The 20,875-nt window shown below is 34.8% G+C and overlaps 1 protein-coding gene across 10 annotated transcripts in view; it reads right to left on the bottom strand.

Moving 5' to 3' along the window:
• Positions 1-2,272: 2,272 nt before the first annotated feature.
• The window catches only part of UBE2D3 (ubiquitin conjugating enzyme E2 D3), a 28,854-nt gene continuing 10,251 nt past the window's right edge, over positions 2,273-20,875 (bottom strand). For 6 of the 10 annotated variants that reach the window (XM_032860741.1, XM_032860749.1, XM_032860733.1 and 3 more), the window contains 7 exons: positions 16,022-16,085; positions 15,900-15,952; positions 9,345-9,422; positions 8,060-8,165; positions 5,743-5,836; positions 5,282-5,331; positions 2,273-3,756 (listed from right to left, as the gene is read on the bottom strand). In XM_032860741.1, the coding sequence (XP_032716632.1) occupies positions 5,283-5,331; positions 5,743-5,836; positions 8,060-8,165; positions 9,345-9,422; positions 15,900-15,952; positions 16,022-16,085 (444 nt within the window). In that variant the 3' untranslated portion in view covers positions 2,273-3,756; position 5,282. The remainder of the gene's footprint in view (positions 3,757-5,281; positions 5,332-5,742; positions 5,837-8,059; positions 8,166-9,344; positions 9,423-15,899; positions 15,953-16,021; positions 16,086-20,875) is intronic. The other 4 variants (XM_032860776.1, XM_032860786.1, XM_032860767.1 and 1 more) reach the window with 3 other exon arrangements.

Below are 20,875 nucleotides of genomic sequence, written 5' to 3'. Positions count from 1 at the left end.
GGGGGTGGGGAAGAAACAAAAAAAAAAAAGCTAAGCAATGTGAAGGCCACAGAATGGGACCAGTGTTCAAATCTTTGCTTCCATTTTCAACCAACACTTAGCCAACTTTTGTACCTGGTTACTCTAAATACTTGGCCATTGGTTGAGTTATATAATAAGTTTTATCTTTTGTCATAAATTTCAAAGTTGCTAGGTTAGACTAACCGTAGGATGTTAATATATTAAGTAAATGTAGAACAATCTACATTATTTGTAACTCAAAGTGCTATAAACTTGTCAGATATTTATAAATAAGATGGAAATGTATTTGGGCATCCAAGAGAAGTTCTCTTATCCCTGTGGAACAGCAAGATGTGTCAAGTAACTACTGATAAGGCTCAAGGACTGCTGCTGTGGGCTGTCAGATCTAGCAGCAGACTTCAGAATCACCTGGATGGCTTTTTAAACAAACCACTGGGTTTCTCGTTTTCTCAATCTGTAGACCTGGAGTGTGGTCTGGTAACCACATTCTAAAGAACTTCCCAAATGATACTGATTACGAGGCCTTGGAACCCACACTTTGAGAACCAGTCTTAATTCTTTATAAACCAGTTTTGTAACTGCTATTTTAAGAGGTTCAAAATAGACACAGTATTAAAGTGTGGATTTCATGTTAGCTGGAATTACTGAGACCGAAGTGTCTTTAAACACAGACTTTAATGGTAACAATTCCTTTAAGCTCAATTAACCTTAGCTATTACAAGTGTTATGCAGATGTCACTATTAAGACAATATTTAGTGACTTGTACTGGTTTCCTCATAAAATAGAAGACAAATTCACTTAAGTGTCATCAACAATCATTTAACAGTTTTGTTATGCCAACACAAAACACGGCTACTTTGAGTCACCTCCAAAATCACTAACACAGCATGATCAGTAACTGAAGCATATTTTAACTAAGCCATTAAAAAAAAAAGTGAGTGTTTCACTACCCCTGAGACCACTAGATAACTGTGGTTCATACTTTAAAAAATTGTGAGTACACCCACACAAAAAAGCAAACTAACAAGATTTTTAAAAAATCTGGTATCACATTGCAAACTTGCCCAGGAAAAATGAGTCACTTAAAATATAATTTACCATAATAGGTCAGCTGGACTATAATTCTCATAGATTGAGAAACTATTAAAAATTTGACTTTATGCATGAAAAAGACCTAGGAAATATAAGAACCAAAATCAATTTTTAATCTTCTAATATGCATCCAGTCCTACACATGGCACTAGTAATATATATGGGGGAAAGGGCAAATTCTTGGATTCGTTTGAAGGTTTCATTGGGATGATCTTAAGTTCAGTGTCCATACATTCAGAAATGTTGGTTTTCCAGGTACTTTACTGTTCTCTTTAAACCTGGAGAAGCCTTTATGGCTTATTCCCTTAGAAGTGACATAAGAAATGTCATAGCATCAAATCAAAGATACAGAGAACTGGACACATCTAGTAATTATTATGACAATCAATGGTTTAAGTTTTCTCTATGTATACTTAAAGGTTGTCTATGGCTGAAAAGAAAGATCAACTTGAAAAGGAATTCAGAAGCTCTGACAAACTGTTTATTCACAGCTGGCTTTCAGTGATATGCCTACTAAAGCTATTATTTTGAGAGTATAGAATCAGAAGTAATTATTTTTAAAATAGAGCAAAAGAACAGTATTTCTTACCTTACGGAGCAGTAGGCTACTAATTTCGCATTTGTAATTTGAGTCCAAAATAGCTTTAACAGTATGACATCTACCTTTAAGGAGTAATTTTTAAGTAAAAGATGAAATGAAAAAAATTCACTCATTGGAAAATTGTATAGCTGGGTTGATATTTCTCAATGAAATGCTTAAATTACAGAATTAACAAAGCCAGAACATCTTCGGAAGGCATGCATTTCACTTGCAGTTTAGAGAAAAACCTTAAGTCAATAAACCATGTCCAAACTATGTATTAAAATGTTTATAAAAAATCAAGCTTTAACATTTATTTTATCTAGCTTTCCACATCTGTATGCAGACAAGGAGTAAGAATGCACATAAATGTAAGCAGTGCAAAAATGTGGAAGTGAAGAAAAGTCAAAGATGTGCTAGAAATAAATACAAGATTTTAAGAAAGCAATGGACAAATCAAAATAACTACGAAAAAAGTAAAACTATAGGGTCAGGATTAGGAAGGGTGAAGAATGATAATGCCCTTGTTACTACAGAAGTTAAATTAGTGGCACAGATAGCACTTGTCAAACAAAAAATAATCCAATAGCATTGACTTTTATTCATTCATGTTAAGTCACCTGAAATGATATCTGTTGCATTTAAATGCTCATTAATGTAAATGGCTGAACAAATCCATTTCAATGGATATTCAATATCCCACATAGTTAAGTCACTTCAACACAGCCTCATGACAACTCCCACACCAAAACAGTACTTTATTTTGTAAATTTTGACCCATTATTACTCCCATGTTATGGTTTTTTCAGCTGTCGCGAGTGTACAAGGTGAAGAAAAAAATTTAGTTAGATGGGGGTTGCACCTGGAAAATAAATTTCTCAAACTCCACATACATGTTTCAAAACTGCTGGGTCCCAAGTCCATCTATGAACTCCAGGGCTGCCAGTATCATGTGCAGCATACTAAAGCTACACTATCTGAATAGCTTATTAATTCTGCATAAATCAGGTCAATCAATGTGTCAACCTGTAACAGACTGTGCACTTTTAACTGAACATGGCAAAATATTCACTCTTTTGAACTTTACATCATCATTTGATGTCAAACAATGAAGCAAATCCCAACAGTATATACAAAAACAGCTTTGCATTTACAAAAGATTGTTTCCCATACTGATTAATTCAGGCAGCTAACTCATTGGTTTATGCAACTTTATTGAAGAAAAATAAATCAATTACTAGCAGAGCTATTAGTTGATCACTCATCCATTGACAACTTGCATCATTTATTCAGTGCTATATTAAACAGTGTATTGGAAGATAGATTAACTAATAGCTCCAAGCCTCCTAACAATTTAAATGAGAATTACAAAATGTTTGAGACCCTATTTTGGAATACAAAGGGTATTTGACTTCCAATTTCCATTCTCTGTAGAACAAGAACAGGTCATTCCTTTATTGACATGCATAAAATACATCACATTTTCTGTTCTGCTGATGCTATAAATTCAATACCAATTCTCCAGCCACATCAGTTATGAGCATAAAGTATATCATGTAACCTCAAATCTCTAACAGTGGAAGGCTTAAAAAAAGACTGGATGCTAGAATAATGCTGCTTCCTTTGATGTGACAACTGAGCATCCATCTCCCTCCCCCTCAGATGATTTCTTCAGCATGTTAGAGCAGTGAGGAATGGTTTTAGTCTCATAACCAAGTTAGAGTGAAGACATTGGCCACATAATACACATGCTCCATTTTTAAAAAAATTCTGATCTTGGGCAACTGTTCTCTTGTAACTACTTTACAGTTTCTAAAAGCAGTTATTGTCCAAAGCTGGAAGAACTTAAGTCTTCTCAGATGAGCATGTGAATGAATGGAGGGAGGTAAACAAAAAATAAAATTAAAAAAGATGAGGTCTGATAGGGGAGCAGCCGGATAAGAAAAATCAAAAAAGGAACAGTAATTTAAAGTTTATTCCAGCTATAATGCAGGTTATTCTGACTTTAAGGTAGCATCACATGGCATACTTCTGAGTCCATTCCCGAGATATTCTGTTGTACCTGTAAATAAAGAAGATGTTACTTAAAAAGTTTAAGAATTCTTAATACTTAAAAGGAAAGATTTGTTTTACCTCCAGACTCAGCATGGAGTCATCTCTCAGGGTTACGATTAGAATTAAGACAACTAGGAAAAAAAAAGCAACGTGGGAAATGGAAGCCTTATGCTTCTAATACAATGTTCCAATACACTGAAAGTGTTTTAATACACACAATAAAGTGGCACTGAAATTGAGGAGGCTAACAAAAATCAAAGACCCAATTTTCTCTCCCCTACCACTGAGTTAAATGTTCTATTAGAAATTCTGTAATTAGTATCCATTCCAACAAATTTTAACATTAAAAAAATACTTTACGGTTTATCATGGACTTATGTCAGAGTGCAACAGAGATTCTGAACATCTATAAAATTTCCATCAAAGCTGGAACCAAACAATTTTATCTGAATCCTACACCTTGAGAAATTACTAGAGCTTGAGTAATATCAGAAAATACCTTTGAGAGTTAAGCACAGGTAGAAGATTAGACACTGGGGAGGGTGAAAAAAAGCAATTTTCAAGAGGGATGTGGATGGGACTGGTATGTATGTGTTAATTAGAACACTTATGTGTTACTTTGAGAAAGGGTGGTGACTGGAGCTAACAAGACCCACTTAAGACCAAATAAATGGGAATTTCCACTAGGGGTACAATTTGGGGGCATCTGTTTAAAAGATCAACAGATAATTCACACACAAGCAAGGTTATTTATTACTGAGGAACATCACTAATATTGACAAATACTATCAATTTCTCCCTGCATTACATCCATGCCATAGGCTACTTACCAAAAATTATAGTGAGAACTTTAAGAAATAAATATACATCAAAGGGCACAAGAGAACTTTTAGATTTGTATTTCTGATTTACACTTTGTAAAATATTAACTAGCTTCATTTCAAACCAAGAACTAAACATGGTTCAACCATTTTTCTAAACTTTGGCATACAGTTCTTTCTACCATTCATGGTTACTTCATTTAAAGACACCCTCTCAAAAAGCCAGCACTTTGAAACAAAGGTTTCATTTAGCATACACGGAGCCACACAAAGTATAGCTGGTATTAATGCATGCTTGTCAGTAATGAACATTTAGTTTAGATGCTTAGAGACTTTATTAAAAGTGTTTTCCCCTTATATTATTATTTCTGGGCCAAATTTGAACTAAATCACATTCCATATAGTACTGGTATGAAGGTTAAAATATACCAAATTTAGAATGTAAATATCATGGTAGTTTGAGAAAGATACTACTTAAACTTTAATTTCTTACTACTGCTATATATAACTGCTTTGCCATGCAAAAATTTTCTCAAGCAATAATGACTACTGGGTATACTTTCACACTAAACAGATCAAGCAGTTAACTGTGCAGTTTTCAAAAAACTGACATGTTACCTTTTGTTAGTTAATACAGTGCCTTAAAACATGCAGCACTCGAGTGCTGGCAGTACCATGAATAAGCGCACCATAGAGTGCAGATCCTCTTACCCTACAACATAGCGTATTTCTCTGTCCACTCTCTTGCTAACCTATTGTACCTAATTGAACAAGTATACTTAGCGTTAATTACAACATACAACAAAGTTATAATGGTGGAGTTGTACACAAAGATAATTCAAGTATTTGAGAAATTCAGATAAATTTTTATGACAGTACCAGTATTTGTTTCAAAAATGTAATTGGGGTAAGGAAAATTTTTGCTTTCTTCCCAGAAACTCAGTGACAAAGCAATGACCATTTAGAAAAATAGAACGTTTCAGGCTATTCACTGTCACATAAACTAAAAACTATTTAAAAAATATCCCATTTCAAAAACTACCTTTCTGTACACTTTATTATCAGAAATAAATCACCAAATCTTCTTGGCACTGCCACAACTTACAACAGAGTGTAAGCCTAGCTCATTACATCACTCTTTATATTATTTCCTTAAACTACTATATACTTACTTATCTCTGTCTGTTTTATAGATCCGTGCAATCTCTGGCACTAGGGGGTCATCTGGGTTTGGATCACATAGCAGTGAACAAATGGATAAAAGAACTGCAAATTAAAAAAAAAAGTCTGTTACCCAGCATTGGGAATTTGGATAAATAAAAGTATATTTGAAATCATATTATTAAAAAACCTCAATCCTCAAAAGATTTTTTAGCCTGTATCTTAATGTCAATGAAACAAGTCTGTATAGAGATTTTGCTTCATAGGAGATAAACTCCTAGTAGATAAGGAATGCTAAAAACAGAGCTTTGTGGGGATCAAATTTAGTACTGACTAGCTATCAAAAATTCTGCCCAACTCAGGAGTTCTCAGATATTCAAATGATGCTATATCAGTTTATTAATAATCGTTTTTTAAAAGTGGCATTAAAATTTAAGTAACTGGAGTTTCTTGGTACTATGAAGGGAGGAAATCTAGCAAAGCATATGCAGAACACCTGTGCAGTATTATTCTCAGCTGTTAGGCATGATGAAAAAATCCATTCTCTGGGAGCCAGCTGGCTCAGTCAGGACAGTGTGTGACTCTTCATCTTGGGGGTTGTGGGTTCAAGCCCCATGTTGAGAGCAGCAATTACTTAAATATTTAAAAAGAAAAAAAAAAAAAAAGAAAAAAAAAAGAAAAATCCATTCTCTGCCCTACACTCAGGGGCGTTGCACAAAAACAACTGCTCCACTGTTTTGCTCCTTGACTTTATAAACAGTACTGATTAAATGAATGTGGAGATCTAGCTCTATTAACTCAGTGAGCCTTCTCTAGTTCTTACCTTGACCTATTCAATATATGAACTTGGAAAGATATCAAGCACCACATAGCATGTATCTAATTCAATCTGTACTCCTGTTATGTGCCAGACACTGCAAAATGTTATGAAATTTTAACATATAAAAGCTCAGAGTGGTTATAAAAATCTTCAAAGATAACATTACCATGAAAGACAGTACTAATGTAATGTATTATAGCAAATATAGTTTTAAACCCAAAAGGCAGGAGAGCACATATAAAGAAACATAGTGTTGAGTTTTATTCCCAAAAGTGATAAACCTGGAACCTAGTATTAAGATATTCTTGATATTGTATCTATCTATATAGTATCTGTACTGTACTGTGGTGTTAAGAGAGCTTGATTTACAAGGGAACTGGAATGTATCCCAAAAAGGTGAAAAACATCTAAAAACTGTGTCACACTCGAAATTAAAGCAGCATTCACCAAAACTGATTTTTTTCTTCTCCAAGAGTGATTTCAAATTTATTGTACAAACATATCCGAAACACTGTCTTAATTAGCAACAATAAAAAACCCTCATTTTTTGTACTAAGAAATGCTACATCAACACCAAAACAAAATTTACTGGAAGGCAAACTTCCCATTAGGCAGTTTGTTGTAGGTCATTTGTGTGTGTGTGGGGGTGGGGTGGGGGTGGTGATAAAAGCCACCATAGTCATTCAAAATGGAGGAAAGATGAAGGCACTCAATCTCTTATCTGGGATATTCATGTGGAGACTGGATAACCTATTTGAGATGACACCTAATGGACCCTTATTAAAAGTAGAAGACCAGAATTACTCTAGAGACATTTCCAAGACTCTAATAATTTTAGCTTATTACTAGGTAGGAACAATCTATTAAATCTATTAACCATCCAAGTTGCTTTAAAAGCCTTTTTACCTAAAAAATACTGTAAGAAACACAAGAATGCAAAACCAGAATCTTCTTACAATGGAAACCAAGACTTAAAAGCTCTATTAAACTTCAGATCTACCATTTTATAAAACGCAGGAGCGGGAGTTGAGATGTGAGTGGCCTAGGATTGAAAAATACTACAGAAATCTATATTAAAAAAACCTAACTATTATTTGCAAATAATGCCTATATCCTAATTTGAATTTTAACTTTTTCCCACAAAGTCTTTAATCAATACTGCTAAAAGCACAAATAGATGTAATTTTTTTTCCCTTCCCCGCCTCTTACCAAAATACTGGCATAAAATGGAAGTAGGCCCCAAAATGAAACTTTATTTTTTTAAAGATTTTATTCATTTATTTGACTGAAACAGTGAGTGAGGGAGCATGAGCACACAAGCAGAGGCAGCAAGAGGAGGCTCCCCACTGAGCAAGAAGCCCGATGTGGGGCTTGATCCCAAGACCCCGGGACCCCAACTCTAGCCCAAGGCAGATGCCCAACTGACTGACCCACCCAGAAGCCCCAATGAAACTCCTTTAATTTGAAAATCAGAGCAGCTCAGGGCTCTTTCTCTAAAAGTACTTTACCTTTAGAAATAGTTAAAGCAGGAGACCACTGTGATCTTAGAATATCGAGACAAATGCTGCCGTTACTGTTAATATTTGGATGATAAATTCTTGTTGTAAATGCAACCTAAAATAAATGAAAATGTTTAGTTATTTTTCCCAAGTGAAAATAAGCATCCTAATCTGAAACAGAAGACTTTTAAGCAAGGCTTATGATACTGTGTCACACACACACACACACACACACACTCTCTCTCTCTCTCTCTCAAATGGCTAAAACCTACTAATACATATAAAAAGACTAAAAATTACAGAAACTGGTTTGTATATTCTGATCAAGATCTTCCAGGACCTCCCTCTCTTTACTTAAAATGAAAAATGTAACTGTGGGGCAAAAATTTTATCATTTAATGATATGATGGCATATTCTGAAGGTTAACTTTGGCTCTACCCATGTCAGGAGTATCAAAAGAACATAGTTAACAGTAATCAATATTCATTAAAAAATAAAGGAACTTCAGAATGTAAACCGTATTTACAGACCAACTCATTTAAAGTATCAAGTTACAAAAGTATGCGTTTTAGTCTGCATTTCCACTGTACATAAAATACAAATCTGAATGATTGTGAAAGTGTTTCATCTGAAGTAACTATTACATTGCACCTATAACGGGATTGCAAAGATTGCTGAAGTGCCAATGTTTTGTTATTTCTATTGTTGAATTCACATAGGTTTGCTTTCCGTTAACTGTTCTGAAAGTCAAGACCTTATGTTTTTAATAACTGTTGACCAGTCACCTTAGTGCATCAAGCAACTCCAAGTTTTGATAGATTTATTGTCATATATGCAAATGCAACCCCCTGACAGACCATGTGAACCCTAACAAAAACAGCACAGGCTTTAACAATATGGGCAAATGCACAGGAAGCTAATACTTGAAGCCTACTACTACAAAGGTTAATAATATGAATCTCTATGAGCATAATAAACAGTGGAAAAACCTTCCACATAATGTATCAGAGTCCTGCAACATTAAGGATAAGTCAGTTCTTATCTCCATTTACAAAGTTCAAATTTACAAAGTTCAAATCCAGGTCTAACTGCTCTCTTAACTAAAGGTTAAGTCAGCATTCTGTATTAGTGACTCAATACATATATATTTAGCCTTAATTATTCCTAGTCACTACATGTACATAACCCAATTTAGCCTTACTTATATAGAACCTTGATTTCTAAGAATATTCTACTCCTCTGAAATATTGCACAGATCTTATTTACTAATGGATTTTGGGGGTAAATACTTGCCTTAGGTGGTTTGAAGGGGTAGTCTGTAGGAAAATGAATTGTCAAAAAGAATACACCGCCTTGATATGGGCTGTCATTCTGGTGAAAAGAAAAATTTGCTTAACTCTGATATTTAAGATACTAATGCTAAATAATGCATGTAACATTTCTATTTTCTAAGCATTTCTTTAACACGAAACAAGATTACCTGTTTATGCTGCAAGAGAGAATACAAATCATTCCACAATTCAGTTCACATTACTAAAACACCACAATCAAAATTTCTTACAGAATAATGAACCCTTATTTAGTTAGATCCCATTTTATTTAAGTCACCAAAGAACTGAACAATTAACCAGAAACCAAATGTTCTAGATCCTTATTTTCATAAAGGAAAGGTATACTTAGCAATAAGGTCTACATACAGTATTATATATCAAACCTGAATTTGCACAAAGCTCTTATATTTATTTCTGATAATGACAGCCATATACACATATATGGCTTTGCACCTCAACACACCACTCTGGTCACTTCGGCAAATCAAAATGTTGGCTATTGCAGGTTAACCTGTAACTACCTTCAACAGAAGAAGCAAAACAGAAACAAAATAGTTTTGTTTGTTTTTGTTTATTTATTTGACAGAGACAGACACAGAGAGAGGGGGACCACAAGCATGTGACCTGAGCCGAAGGCGGACGCTTAACGACCAAGCTACCCAGGTGCCCCAAATAGGTTTTTAACAAGTTTAACTCCCATCTGGCTCCTCAAAACCTTCATTTTAAAAAACATTTATTTAAATCATCTCTACACCCAACATGGGGCTCAAACTCATGACCCTGAGATCGAGAGTCACATGTTCTTCCAACTGATTGAGCCAGACATCCCTCAAAATTCTCATTTAAAACCACAATTTTTTTTTTTGAAGTTCTGAGAGAGAGAGAGAGGGTGTGTGTGTGTATGCGCATGCCAGCGCAGGAGGGAGGGGAAGAGTCTTAAGCAGACTGCTGAGCATGAAGCCTGACTTAGGACTTGATCCCAGGACCCTGAGATCACTACCTGAGCTGAAACCAAGAGATGGATGTTCAAGCTATTGTCACCCAGGCGCCCCCAAAACAACGAAGATTTTTTTCAAAACCATACTGAATTCTCCACAACAAATTAATAAACAGGATTACAAATTTGGAAACAATGTGGAACTGTTCTGCCACTTCAACAGAACAGAAATTTTCAAGCTATAGCATCACTCTTCCTCCTTTGTTGTTTTGCTTATTATATAATCTGAGTATGAAGAACTCTCTTAATAAATATTATACAATGTTAGTACATAAGTAACTTGCTAGAATTTTACATTTAATTAAACCAATACCAGGAAAAAGGTAACATTGTATTCCCATTTTACGCTACATACAAATGGGACTTGAATAATTTATAGTGTAAGAACCAAGACTGCAACCCAGGTCTTATGAAGATCACTGGTCAATATGGGATCAGTGAGTGATGACAAAAGACAGTGACCTCATTAAAACCTTTAGGGTAAAACATAGTAACTGCATAACTGCTTCTGGATAGAAGTCACCTGGCAAGGTCTTTAAAAATTTACAGTAATTCAGTTATTACCAACATCCACTCCTCTCCATTACAGACAGTATGTACATAGTGCTAATTATAAGTCTTTTATTATGCCCATTCTGGATGTCAGGAAAGTAAAAACTTTTCCAGATCTGAGACTTTAATACAGCTCATTTAATTCCCAGCCCTCTGTAAAATAGTTAAACAATAACTGAATTAATCTAACTCAGTTCTTAGGACGCCTGGGTGGCTCAGCCTGTTAAGCGTCTTTTTGGCTCAGGTCATGATCCTAGAGTGCTGGGATGGAGCCTCGAGAAACCCGCGTCAGGTTCCCTGCTCATCAGAGAGCCTGCTTCTCCCTCTGCCCCTCACCCTGCTCATGCTTGTTCGTTCTAACAGATAAAGAAAATCTTTAAAAAAAAAACCTTAACTGTTCTACAGATCAGGTATGTATAAGGGACACAGAGAACAATTTCTTACATTGATGGGTAAGTGTTCTGGTGAAAGACATGCAATAAAATGTTGCAAACATTATGAAAAATGAACAGGGCAAACCAGCAACTTGAAGGAAAAATGACAATTTACTGATTAAGAATGAAGTTCAAAGAAACATATAACTAGTATAATCAAAGAACTACAACTTGAGTCCTTCTTACCCCAAAGTCTTTTCATATTGCCTACAAAATTTAAATTAAAAAAACTAAGACTGCAAAAGCAGCATATAAAAAGTATAGAAAAAATAAAGCACAGAATATGATCTGAATTAAATAACATTCCTTTGTTAACAGCTACATTAACTGGGAATAGATGCTTCAAATGGCATAGTTTTACAAAACAGACTAATACGGAAAATGTTTACACAGTACTCCTAAACAGTAAAAGTTTTTATAAAACCAAATTACCAAAGTTCTGAGTTTTCATTCCAAGTTTCATACAATCAGAAGGACCGTATCTGACTGCTTCTGAATAAAGACAATCTGATGGTAAGATTTAGGGAAAGCCAAATTTCATTTCACTTATTAAAAAAAAAAAACAACAAAAAACAAAACTCAGGGATGAAAATATTCAGTGTTACAATTTAACACTACAATTTCATCAACTCAAAGAGGAAAAACTGGTAAAACCACAAGATCCAGAGGTAACCAGACCAAAGTATGCTACCTAAAAAACTGAAGCTCTATTATCGAATCTACTATAAACTGAAAGCAAACAGAAAACAACAAAAGAAAAAGAAGAATACTTTAACCTGTAACCTCACCCAAGTCTTAGAAATCCAGAATTTATACCCGATCTCTTTAGACACCTTCTACTGGTTTTAACTCCTATCAGTCCAAAGTCAGTATTCCTCCCCCAGGGCAATCATAAAGTCTTGGTATTCCCCCAGATCCATCTTTTGCTTGTATCTCCTGACTCATACTTATTTTGGTTAAATCTTGAATTTTTCTCTAGTTATTAATTCTCTAGTTATTATTTTCTCTAGTTACTAATTCCAGGACATACATATATATATACATATATATGCCTATAAATATTTATCCTTAGAGGTCTCCTGTATCCAAAACTCAAACCACAAACCCAGTAACTCATCACTGATCAAAGTAGTTATTAATCTTAAAGATCCTTAAAATCTCTTAAACTAGCTTCCTCTCTTTTATGCCCACTGCCTGCCACTACCTCCCTTCATTCAAGATCTTACAATCTTTTGTTTATATTATAGCAATGGCTTACTTTTGATATTCCTGCCTTCACTCTGTTTTTCTTCTAATTTATCCCTTACCCTAATGCTGAAGTTGTCCTAAAACACAAGTTACATTCCTGCTTGAAATCTAGCACAGCTTTCAAGATAAAAGTGCAAACTTCTAAGCACAAAAGGTGCTTTATGGTCTCCTTCCCACCAATATAGTTGTGGTCTCATCCTTCCACCTCTTCTGAATATGCTCTCCCTACTGGACTTAAAATATTTCACACATCTCCTTTTTCTTCCACTTGAAATATTGTTATCTGTATCCTTATCTTCTTCATCTCTAGGACCATACCTACACTGTACCATCCATCTCAAGTTTAAATATCCTTAAAAAGATAATATCTCTTTATTTAGTTCAATACACTTGTTGCCCTTCTTTTATACCTTTCTCTACAAGTTATTAGTACCCAACATACTTATGTAACTTTTATTTCCTTCTTCCTCTAGACTACAAAGTTCCTTAAAAAGGTACTGAAAGGGGAAGTTTTCACACATCATTAGCCTCTAGAGGAACTGACAAAATACACTTAAAATAAGTTGAAAAATAACCCTTATGGACCAGTAAGACAATACCTATGAACCAATTATTTGACCAGATGGTTTCTGCAAGTGATTCTCCTCAAGCTGGTTACGTTGTATTACCCAAAAATGGTACCTTCTTCCATGGCTGTATCAAAGATTAGGTGGAAGTCAGGGTGGTTCTCCAAGTAACTTTAAATTATCTTTCTGCCAGTTCCATTTCCAATTAAAGAAACATCAAGTGTATAAACTATCAGATAAGGAGTTAATTTCTCCCAACTGCATCAACTGATAGTGGGAACTGCCCTTAATACAAAAAACCAAAAACTTAAAAACCACCAGTTTAAAAAGCCCACAGACAGCAGTGCTCTGTCAATTCTTTCGAAGATTTAATTTTTATTAGTATCTGTGCTTCCAAAGTACCCTACCTTTGGAAAGAATAAGCCAGTTCAAACAGTTATTAGAAAGAAGCATTCTGCCTCATAAATTTAATGATCAAGAACATTTCGAGACTACAAAATGCTAAAATCCAATAGCTGACTCTGTACAAAACTTAAATTAGATGTTCCAGTCCTTAGTCAGGAACCTTTACTTATGTGGCACTGCCAATCACTTTTACTGACCTAAGAAGTACTCCAAAGCAAAAGTACTTTTGTCACCATTTATTCTTTCAGCAAATCTGCAAATATATGGATTGTTATATGACCAATGGCCCTATGTTTTAGCTCATGTCACATACTAACAAAATAAAGCAATTAGTGATGTAATCAAACTGTAATGTTTTATCACAAAATGCAATCAAAAGCCAAACTAAGAATGACTTATTTCACTGATGACTCTACAAGGATAACTATTAACTACTTGCAAATTGGCATCTAAACGTGCTTACTTAAATATAGTTTTTGCTTTTGTTAATCAGGGAATATTTATTTTTTATAAGATTTGTATTTATTTACATCTCAAACAGAGCACACATTAGCAGGGGGAACAGCAGGCAGAGGGAGAAGCAGGCTCCCTGAGGAACAAGGAGCTAATGTGGGACTCATTCCCAGGACCCTGGGATCAAGACCTGAACCAAAAGCAGACAGACACTTTAGTGCTTTATTAATACTTACAACTAATTTTAATAATGAGGTCATTTTAAAGCACCATCTGGATCAAAGATGAGCTTTTATTTGGTGCAAATTTTAGGATATTTTATTACATATGCTTTGAAAATGGATTATCTATAATGAGAAAATTCTAGAAATTACAAATGCAAGTGACTAAAAGGTAGGCAAAATGAGTGGATAGAAATAGTGTGAGACACAAGCTCCGTATAAAAAAGGGGGGTAGCTGCTACTCCATCCCAAGCCATTACTGCTGTGAAATGAAGGTCTAGTCTGGCTTTTTATGTGAAGTTAGCAAACTTTTAAAATGTTCTGAGGACCAAATTGGTTAAAAGTCACACTGAATTAACTATGTGTATTTAAAATAAATCACAATTTTGTTACCAAATAAAAGGAAGCATTTTAAAGCAAAATAAGATTTACAACAGTAAAAACAGGCCTTGAAACAACTGGAAATGAACAATTCTGACTTTGAATAGTTTCTTAAATTAGAATATAGGCAGATTTCAAATTAAGAATCTAAATATCCCCCACTACCACTACACCAAGGTTAACTATGGTTAAGGTAACAATCTCCTTACCTTTAAGTCCTAACATCATAATTAACTCTAACTCAATCATTTCTGCTATGGATTTCCCATAAAATTTCTCCCACTAATCACTGCATTTATGTATCACTTACTTTCCACATTATCATACCTGTTTTAACTGTCTGTTTCTCCCAGTAGGTAAGTTCCTTAAAGCATGAGAGGGACCATATCTATCCTTCATTGTGATCCTCCAGCGAAGGATCACAATGAAGATTACAGTTATCAAATTCAGAACTACGGAATAAAAACTTACTAACTTTTCCAAGAACATTTCTCCTTTAAGAATGACAGACATCTATCTATAGACCACTAACTCACTAAGTACATTATTGACATTTACGCTGAGATTAAACCACCAAAGGGAGGGGTGCAGATTAAGACATACATATACCTTAGAATAGAAATCCTAAAGTGCCTTCCAAGTCAAAAAAATATTAAGTATTGTGCAAGATACAGTCTTACCCCAGGTTGTTTTACTGCGCTCTAATTCTGTGAAATTCTTAGATGGTATCCATAATTCTGAATATTCAATTATCCAGCATATACAGTTTCTTATCTACCCAGGATAGAAAGGAATTTTGCTGTATTCAAAATACCACTTTCTACCTAAAAATATTCAAATTTTGTAAAAAACTAAGGAAGAATCAAGTATCAAAATAATACAATAAAAACTTAAATTTTCAGCAGCATCAGGAATAAGATCTTTGAGTAACACCATGGTAGAGCCAGTTAAATTAATTGACTCTATAAGAAAACTCTATGACAATACTTTACATTCCTATGAAAGAAAACTAGAATAAGTGAAAAAATATCTGATAGGCCAGAGATGCTATATTCTAGAACCTGAGTATACAGACAGACACATAGCACATGTAACAAATTACTATTCATTGAATTGTTATGCCCTTCAAAAACAGTACAACTATGGCAATTCCAAAAAAGTACTACAGTGTAATAAAATAAACGTAAGACTAAGTTAAATACAACTCGGTCAATGCTGAACCTTTAATTAAAAGCAAGTGTTTTAATTCTTAATACTTACAGGTCCCATAATTGTGGCTTGCCAATGAAACACTAGGGAAATACAAAACAAAACTGTTGTTATCTAAACACATACAAGTTTTTTTAAAATTAGCCATTAAAATCAACTTGAGAGTTACTTACTATCATCCCCAACTGGACCTGCAGAACATTGTGCTGGAGGGTCACGGGCCAAATCACTAAGTTCCTACACCAAAACAGAAAATGATGGGTCATGTAACCATAATAAAAAACATAAGCAAGCAAAGAAAGTCAACTATTTATTTTCACCCCATTCTTTAAGGAACATACAATCAGTTCACATTAATACATTCTAGTAAAAGAGAGAAAGCATTAAGTAGCCAGTCCAGATCCTGGGACATAGCAGGTATAAATATGAAAATTTTTGTTACACCAACAAAAGCTGTGCAAACCAAAAAAGTTCTATCAGATACTTTCATGGCTTAAGAACTTAAGACAAAGCAGTTCTTAATATTCTTAATACTCATGTTGTCTAATGAACTTCCTTGACATCTCAGAGTTTCTACCATCTCAAATCCTGCTATTTCCAAACCACACTACCACAGACCTCATTTTCCACTTGAAAAATCTCTCATGGGGCTAGGTAGGTATTCTTTTTTGTTTGATCTTATTCCTGCAACTCAACCATGTCTTTTAGACAATGTTGCGTAAAATTACAACTCTGAAAGAACCTGGAATTTGCTCATAGTAAAAACATGCAGTTTCCAAAAGTCCACCCCACCTTATATTTACAAATATATACTGAGCTCTTCCACGACTTGTATGTAACACATATGGATAATGCAGTTAAGAAAATAGTTGTTTCTTCACTGTTTTTTTTTTAATTTAAGATGATGTAACTTTATCTATATAAATATAAACCTATATATATATATCTCTTTATAGGGATTTACAGACAGACCCATGAGGTAATAGTGGGCTTCTTTAAAAAAAAAAAAAAAAGGAATACACAATGCTGCAGGAAGATAACTAGAGCAAATATCTGCCTCTGTTATCCGGTCAAAATGCACTTTAGGAAATGGCCAATTGTTCGGGAGTGATCAATCTAGATTCACTCCATTAAAAAAAAAAAAAAAAATCAATGAAAAATCAATGCAGAAGAATTGTTCTTGTGGTAATCATTTCACAAAATATCAGAACATTATGTTGTGTATCTAAAACTAAAAACATTACAAGTCAAATTATATTTCAATAAAACTGGGGTGGGGGGTTGCTCTGATATACTCTATCTTGCTTCTGAAAACTCATACCACATTTGCTTTTAAGATTATTCAACAGCCAGATATCCCAAGATTCACAATTTCAGGATAATGGAAGATCAGATAATTTGTTTGCCTTTTAAATATATCTTCATGTGTTCAGCATACGTAAAAATGGGAGAAAATTCATTTTGACCACTTTTGATCCTGATAATAGGAATTACAGAAACTCCTGACTAGAAATTAAACAAATGGTTAAAAGAAACTATGTATGGTTTTGGCTTAAAAATAAAAACACCCTTACAAAGTATCAAATGATTCTGAACCACATTAAGGTTTTGAAAACTATTCCTTTTTTGAATAAAAATAGAAATGTAGGCACGCCTGGGTGGTTCAGTGGGTTAAAGCCTCTGCCTTCGGCTCAGGTCATGATCCCAGGGTCTTGGGATCGAGCCTCACATCAGGGTCTCTGCTCAGTGGGGAGCCTGCTTCCCTTCCTCTCTCTCTCTGCCTGCCTCTCTGCCTACTTGTGATCTCTGTCAAATAAATAAGTAAAATTAAAAAAAAAAAAAGAAAAAAGAAAAGAAATGTACTTACAACTTGAATTGACTATCCATTATGAAGCAAATTACTTTTTCATAGGCCAGATAAGTTTTCATATGGTATTTACTTACATCCCATAATCAGCCACTTTCATTATAATGGGAATCTAACACCATCTCAAAGCATAAAAATTTTACTGTACATAAGAATTAAATAGTCTAGGCACCTGGGTGGCTCAGTGGGTTAAAGCCTCTGCCTTTAGCTCCAGTCATGATCCCAGAGCCCTGGGAATCTCTGCTCAGCGGGGAGCCTGCTTCCTCCTCTCTCTGCCTGCCTCTCTGCCTACTTGTGATCTCTGTCTGTCAAATAAACAAAATCTTAAAAAAAAAAAATTAAATAGTCTAGTTTAACTGATGTGAACAGACAATGCTCCCATGTTCCAGAGCTTATATAACAAATTCTTTTGTTTAACTGGCCCATCAAAAAATAGATACCAAAAGTTAATTTATGGACTCAAATTCCCTCTTTCCTTCAGAACATAAGGGTTCAAAACAAACAAAAAATCCCTCCAAAAAACCCCCACAACTTACCTGTTCCAAGCTACCCCCCCCTTTTCCACAAAGATTTACCTCCTAGTTTCTTACAGTGATCTATCCCAAATTATGTACTTGTTTAAACCTGAAAAGAAATCTGTTATTTTAAAATAAAAACCAATCTAATGTTGGTTGATCTAACAAAATACTCAAGAGACCTTGAAACAACTTCATTCTAAATACAACTGCAGGAATCTATAAAGTTGATCTAGAATACATCAACATTGATTTGAAAATTACATTTTAATTTTGAAGAATTTAAGAAAATATTTCTTATAGAAGAAACAAGTTTTTAGGCACAGTATTTATAAATCATTAAGCCTTTATATGCTGGCATTATTACTTTACAGTGAAGGTCTAATTTCAGCTTTTCCCTCCCATAGTTTCAGAATCTTATTCTCAAATAATTTCGAAGTACCTTATTTTTCAAGTTATCCATGACCAAGACACCTTTGAAGTAATAACCAGAGATCTAAAATTAGGCCAATTACTTTATGTACTATAAAATCTACTTTAAAGGCAACACTGAAAAAATGACCTAACTTATTTTAAGGATCAAAACAGGTCTTTTAGGGGCACCTGGGTGGCTGAGTGGGTTAAGCCTCTGCTCAGGTCATCTCAGAGTCTTGGGATCAAGCCCTGCATTGCAGAGAGCCCGATTCTCCCTCTCTCTCTCTGCCTGCCTCTCTGCCTACTTGTGATTTCTTTCTCTGTCAAATAAATAAAATCTTAAAAAAAACAAACAGGCCTTTTAAATCATGTACCAGCCCTCATCTCTAAGATAACAAGTAATTCTCATAACATTATTATGCCTATAGCATAAGCAAATGAGATTACAGAGTAGTACCTTAGCAAGGAAAAAATCTGAGAGAAAGCATAGTAACAAGTCATTTTAGACATTCTTCTATATATATATATGTATGAGACATTTTGTCTACTCAATAAGTATCTTACCCCGCTTTCATGAAAATGTTTTTCCCTCCAAACTTGTGATTATAGTGTTCGGTTAATGGTGGCTGACAATCACCTGTTACTCAGACAGGCTAATCACAGAATTTTGTTACTTCGGCCTGTGATAAGCTCAAAGGGTTGCAAAGCAACCCAAGCCAGAACCTGACCTGATCAAGTCCATCCATCTCTGCCTGGTTTTTCAAACTGAAGCTGGGACACTTTTTCCTTCTCTAAATCAGAAGCTGTATGGTTGTGACCTAGAGCTGCTGGCAGCCATGTCCCCTGAAATTACATGGTGAATCCAAAGAAAAAGAGATCACATTGAGCAGTGGCGATAATAAGAGCTGACTTGGCATATACACGTGCAATTTTAGTCCCTGAGGTTGTAGCTTGTTCTGGGTTCCTATAGCTATTTCCTTTGATTGTTAACCACTCCAGTTTTCCTTCTAATAAATCCAAAGGGGAAAAAACCCCAAGAGGGAGGAGACCCATTCTCAGCAGAGAGCTACTGGGACCCACATAGACTTTACCCACTAAAGCACAATGTAATGCTCAAGTCTTGTTTTCTTGAAAAACATGTAAGAAAGAAAACTAAGTGAAGCAGTCTTAAAAAAAGCTAGAGGGAGCAGTCATGTGTCCTGTCTAGCAACTTTTAATCTAATCACAGAACCCAGAGGTTAATTTAAATCTATTTCTAAAAATGAAAAGTGCAATATCTGCTATTAAAATTTCACTATCAAAACATTTATTCGCTTATAGGAAGACTGCATTTTTGGTATCCAGCAGGTTAGGTCTGAATAATACCAAGATAAAACATGAATAACTTTCCCAACAGACTGAGGTAATATAAAATAGGCAAAATGCAAAAACAAAAAACTACATTTCAACAACTCAAGTGCTTAAAATAAAGGCTTTCAAATACCTCGTGAATCTTAAAAAGGTAACCACTAACCTTTCGAGGGTTTACAAACAGTGACAACTGAGCTGGGTCTTGATGGAGAGGGATAAGCATTCCAAACAGAGAAACTCATTCAAAGTTGAGGGTGTGAAAGAACACAAGGCTGTAAAAATTTGCTTATAGTCTTACATACCAGAAACACAACAGGGTATAGATAAGAAAGTAACCCATGTGGCCAGAAAGGTTAACCATGGCTAGGATCTTCTGTGAGTTTGAATATGTCAGACTACCCCAAACGCAATGGGAAATGGATAGTTTTATTTTTGTTTTAAAGATTTACTTGTTTGAGAGAGCAAGCACAGTGGGGGGCCACGCAGAGGGCACCCTACATGGGGCTCAATCTCACCAACTCATGAGATCATGACCCAAGCTGAAACCAAGAGTCAGATACTCAACTGAGCCACCCAGGTGCCCTGAACCATTGATAGTTTTTAAGCAAGAATAAGACAAATCAAATTTGGTTTTTACTATTTTTTTATATGTATGGACAAATACTACATTAGGAGGGATTCTTTGAATTTTTTAACTTACTAGGTCATATCCTGAAAGTACCCATAATCTGTGTACCCAACCTGTTAGTTAAGCCAAGCTTAACAAAGATTTTTACTACTTCTTCCATATTTAAAAAAAGAAAATGTTGCAGATATAATTGACGATCCCTCACATACTCCTCAAATTCCATTTCCTTTCTCCCACAGTAGGTAACAGATTA

This window comes from Lontra canadensis, unplaced genomic scaffold (assembly GCF_010015895.1).
Source record: "Lontra canadensis isolate GAN:19392208 unplaced genomic scaffold, GSC_riverotter_1.0 scaffold1, whole genome shotgun sequence".
Classification (NCBI taxonomy): domain Eukaryota; kingdom Metazoa; phylum Chordata; class Mammalia; order Carnivora; family Mustelidae; genus Lontra; species Lontra canadensis.
This window is presented reverse-complemented; position numbering and strand designations above follow the sequence as displayed.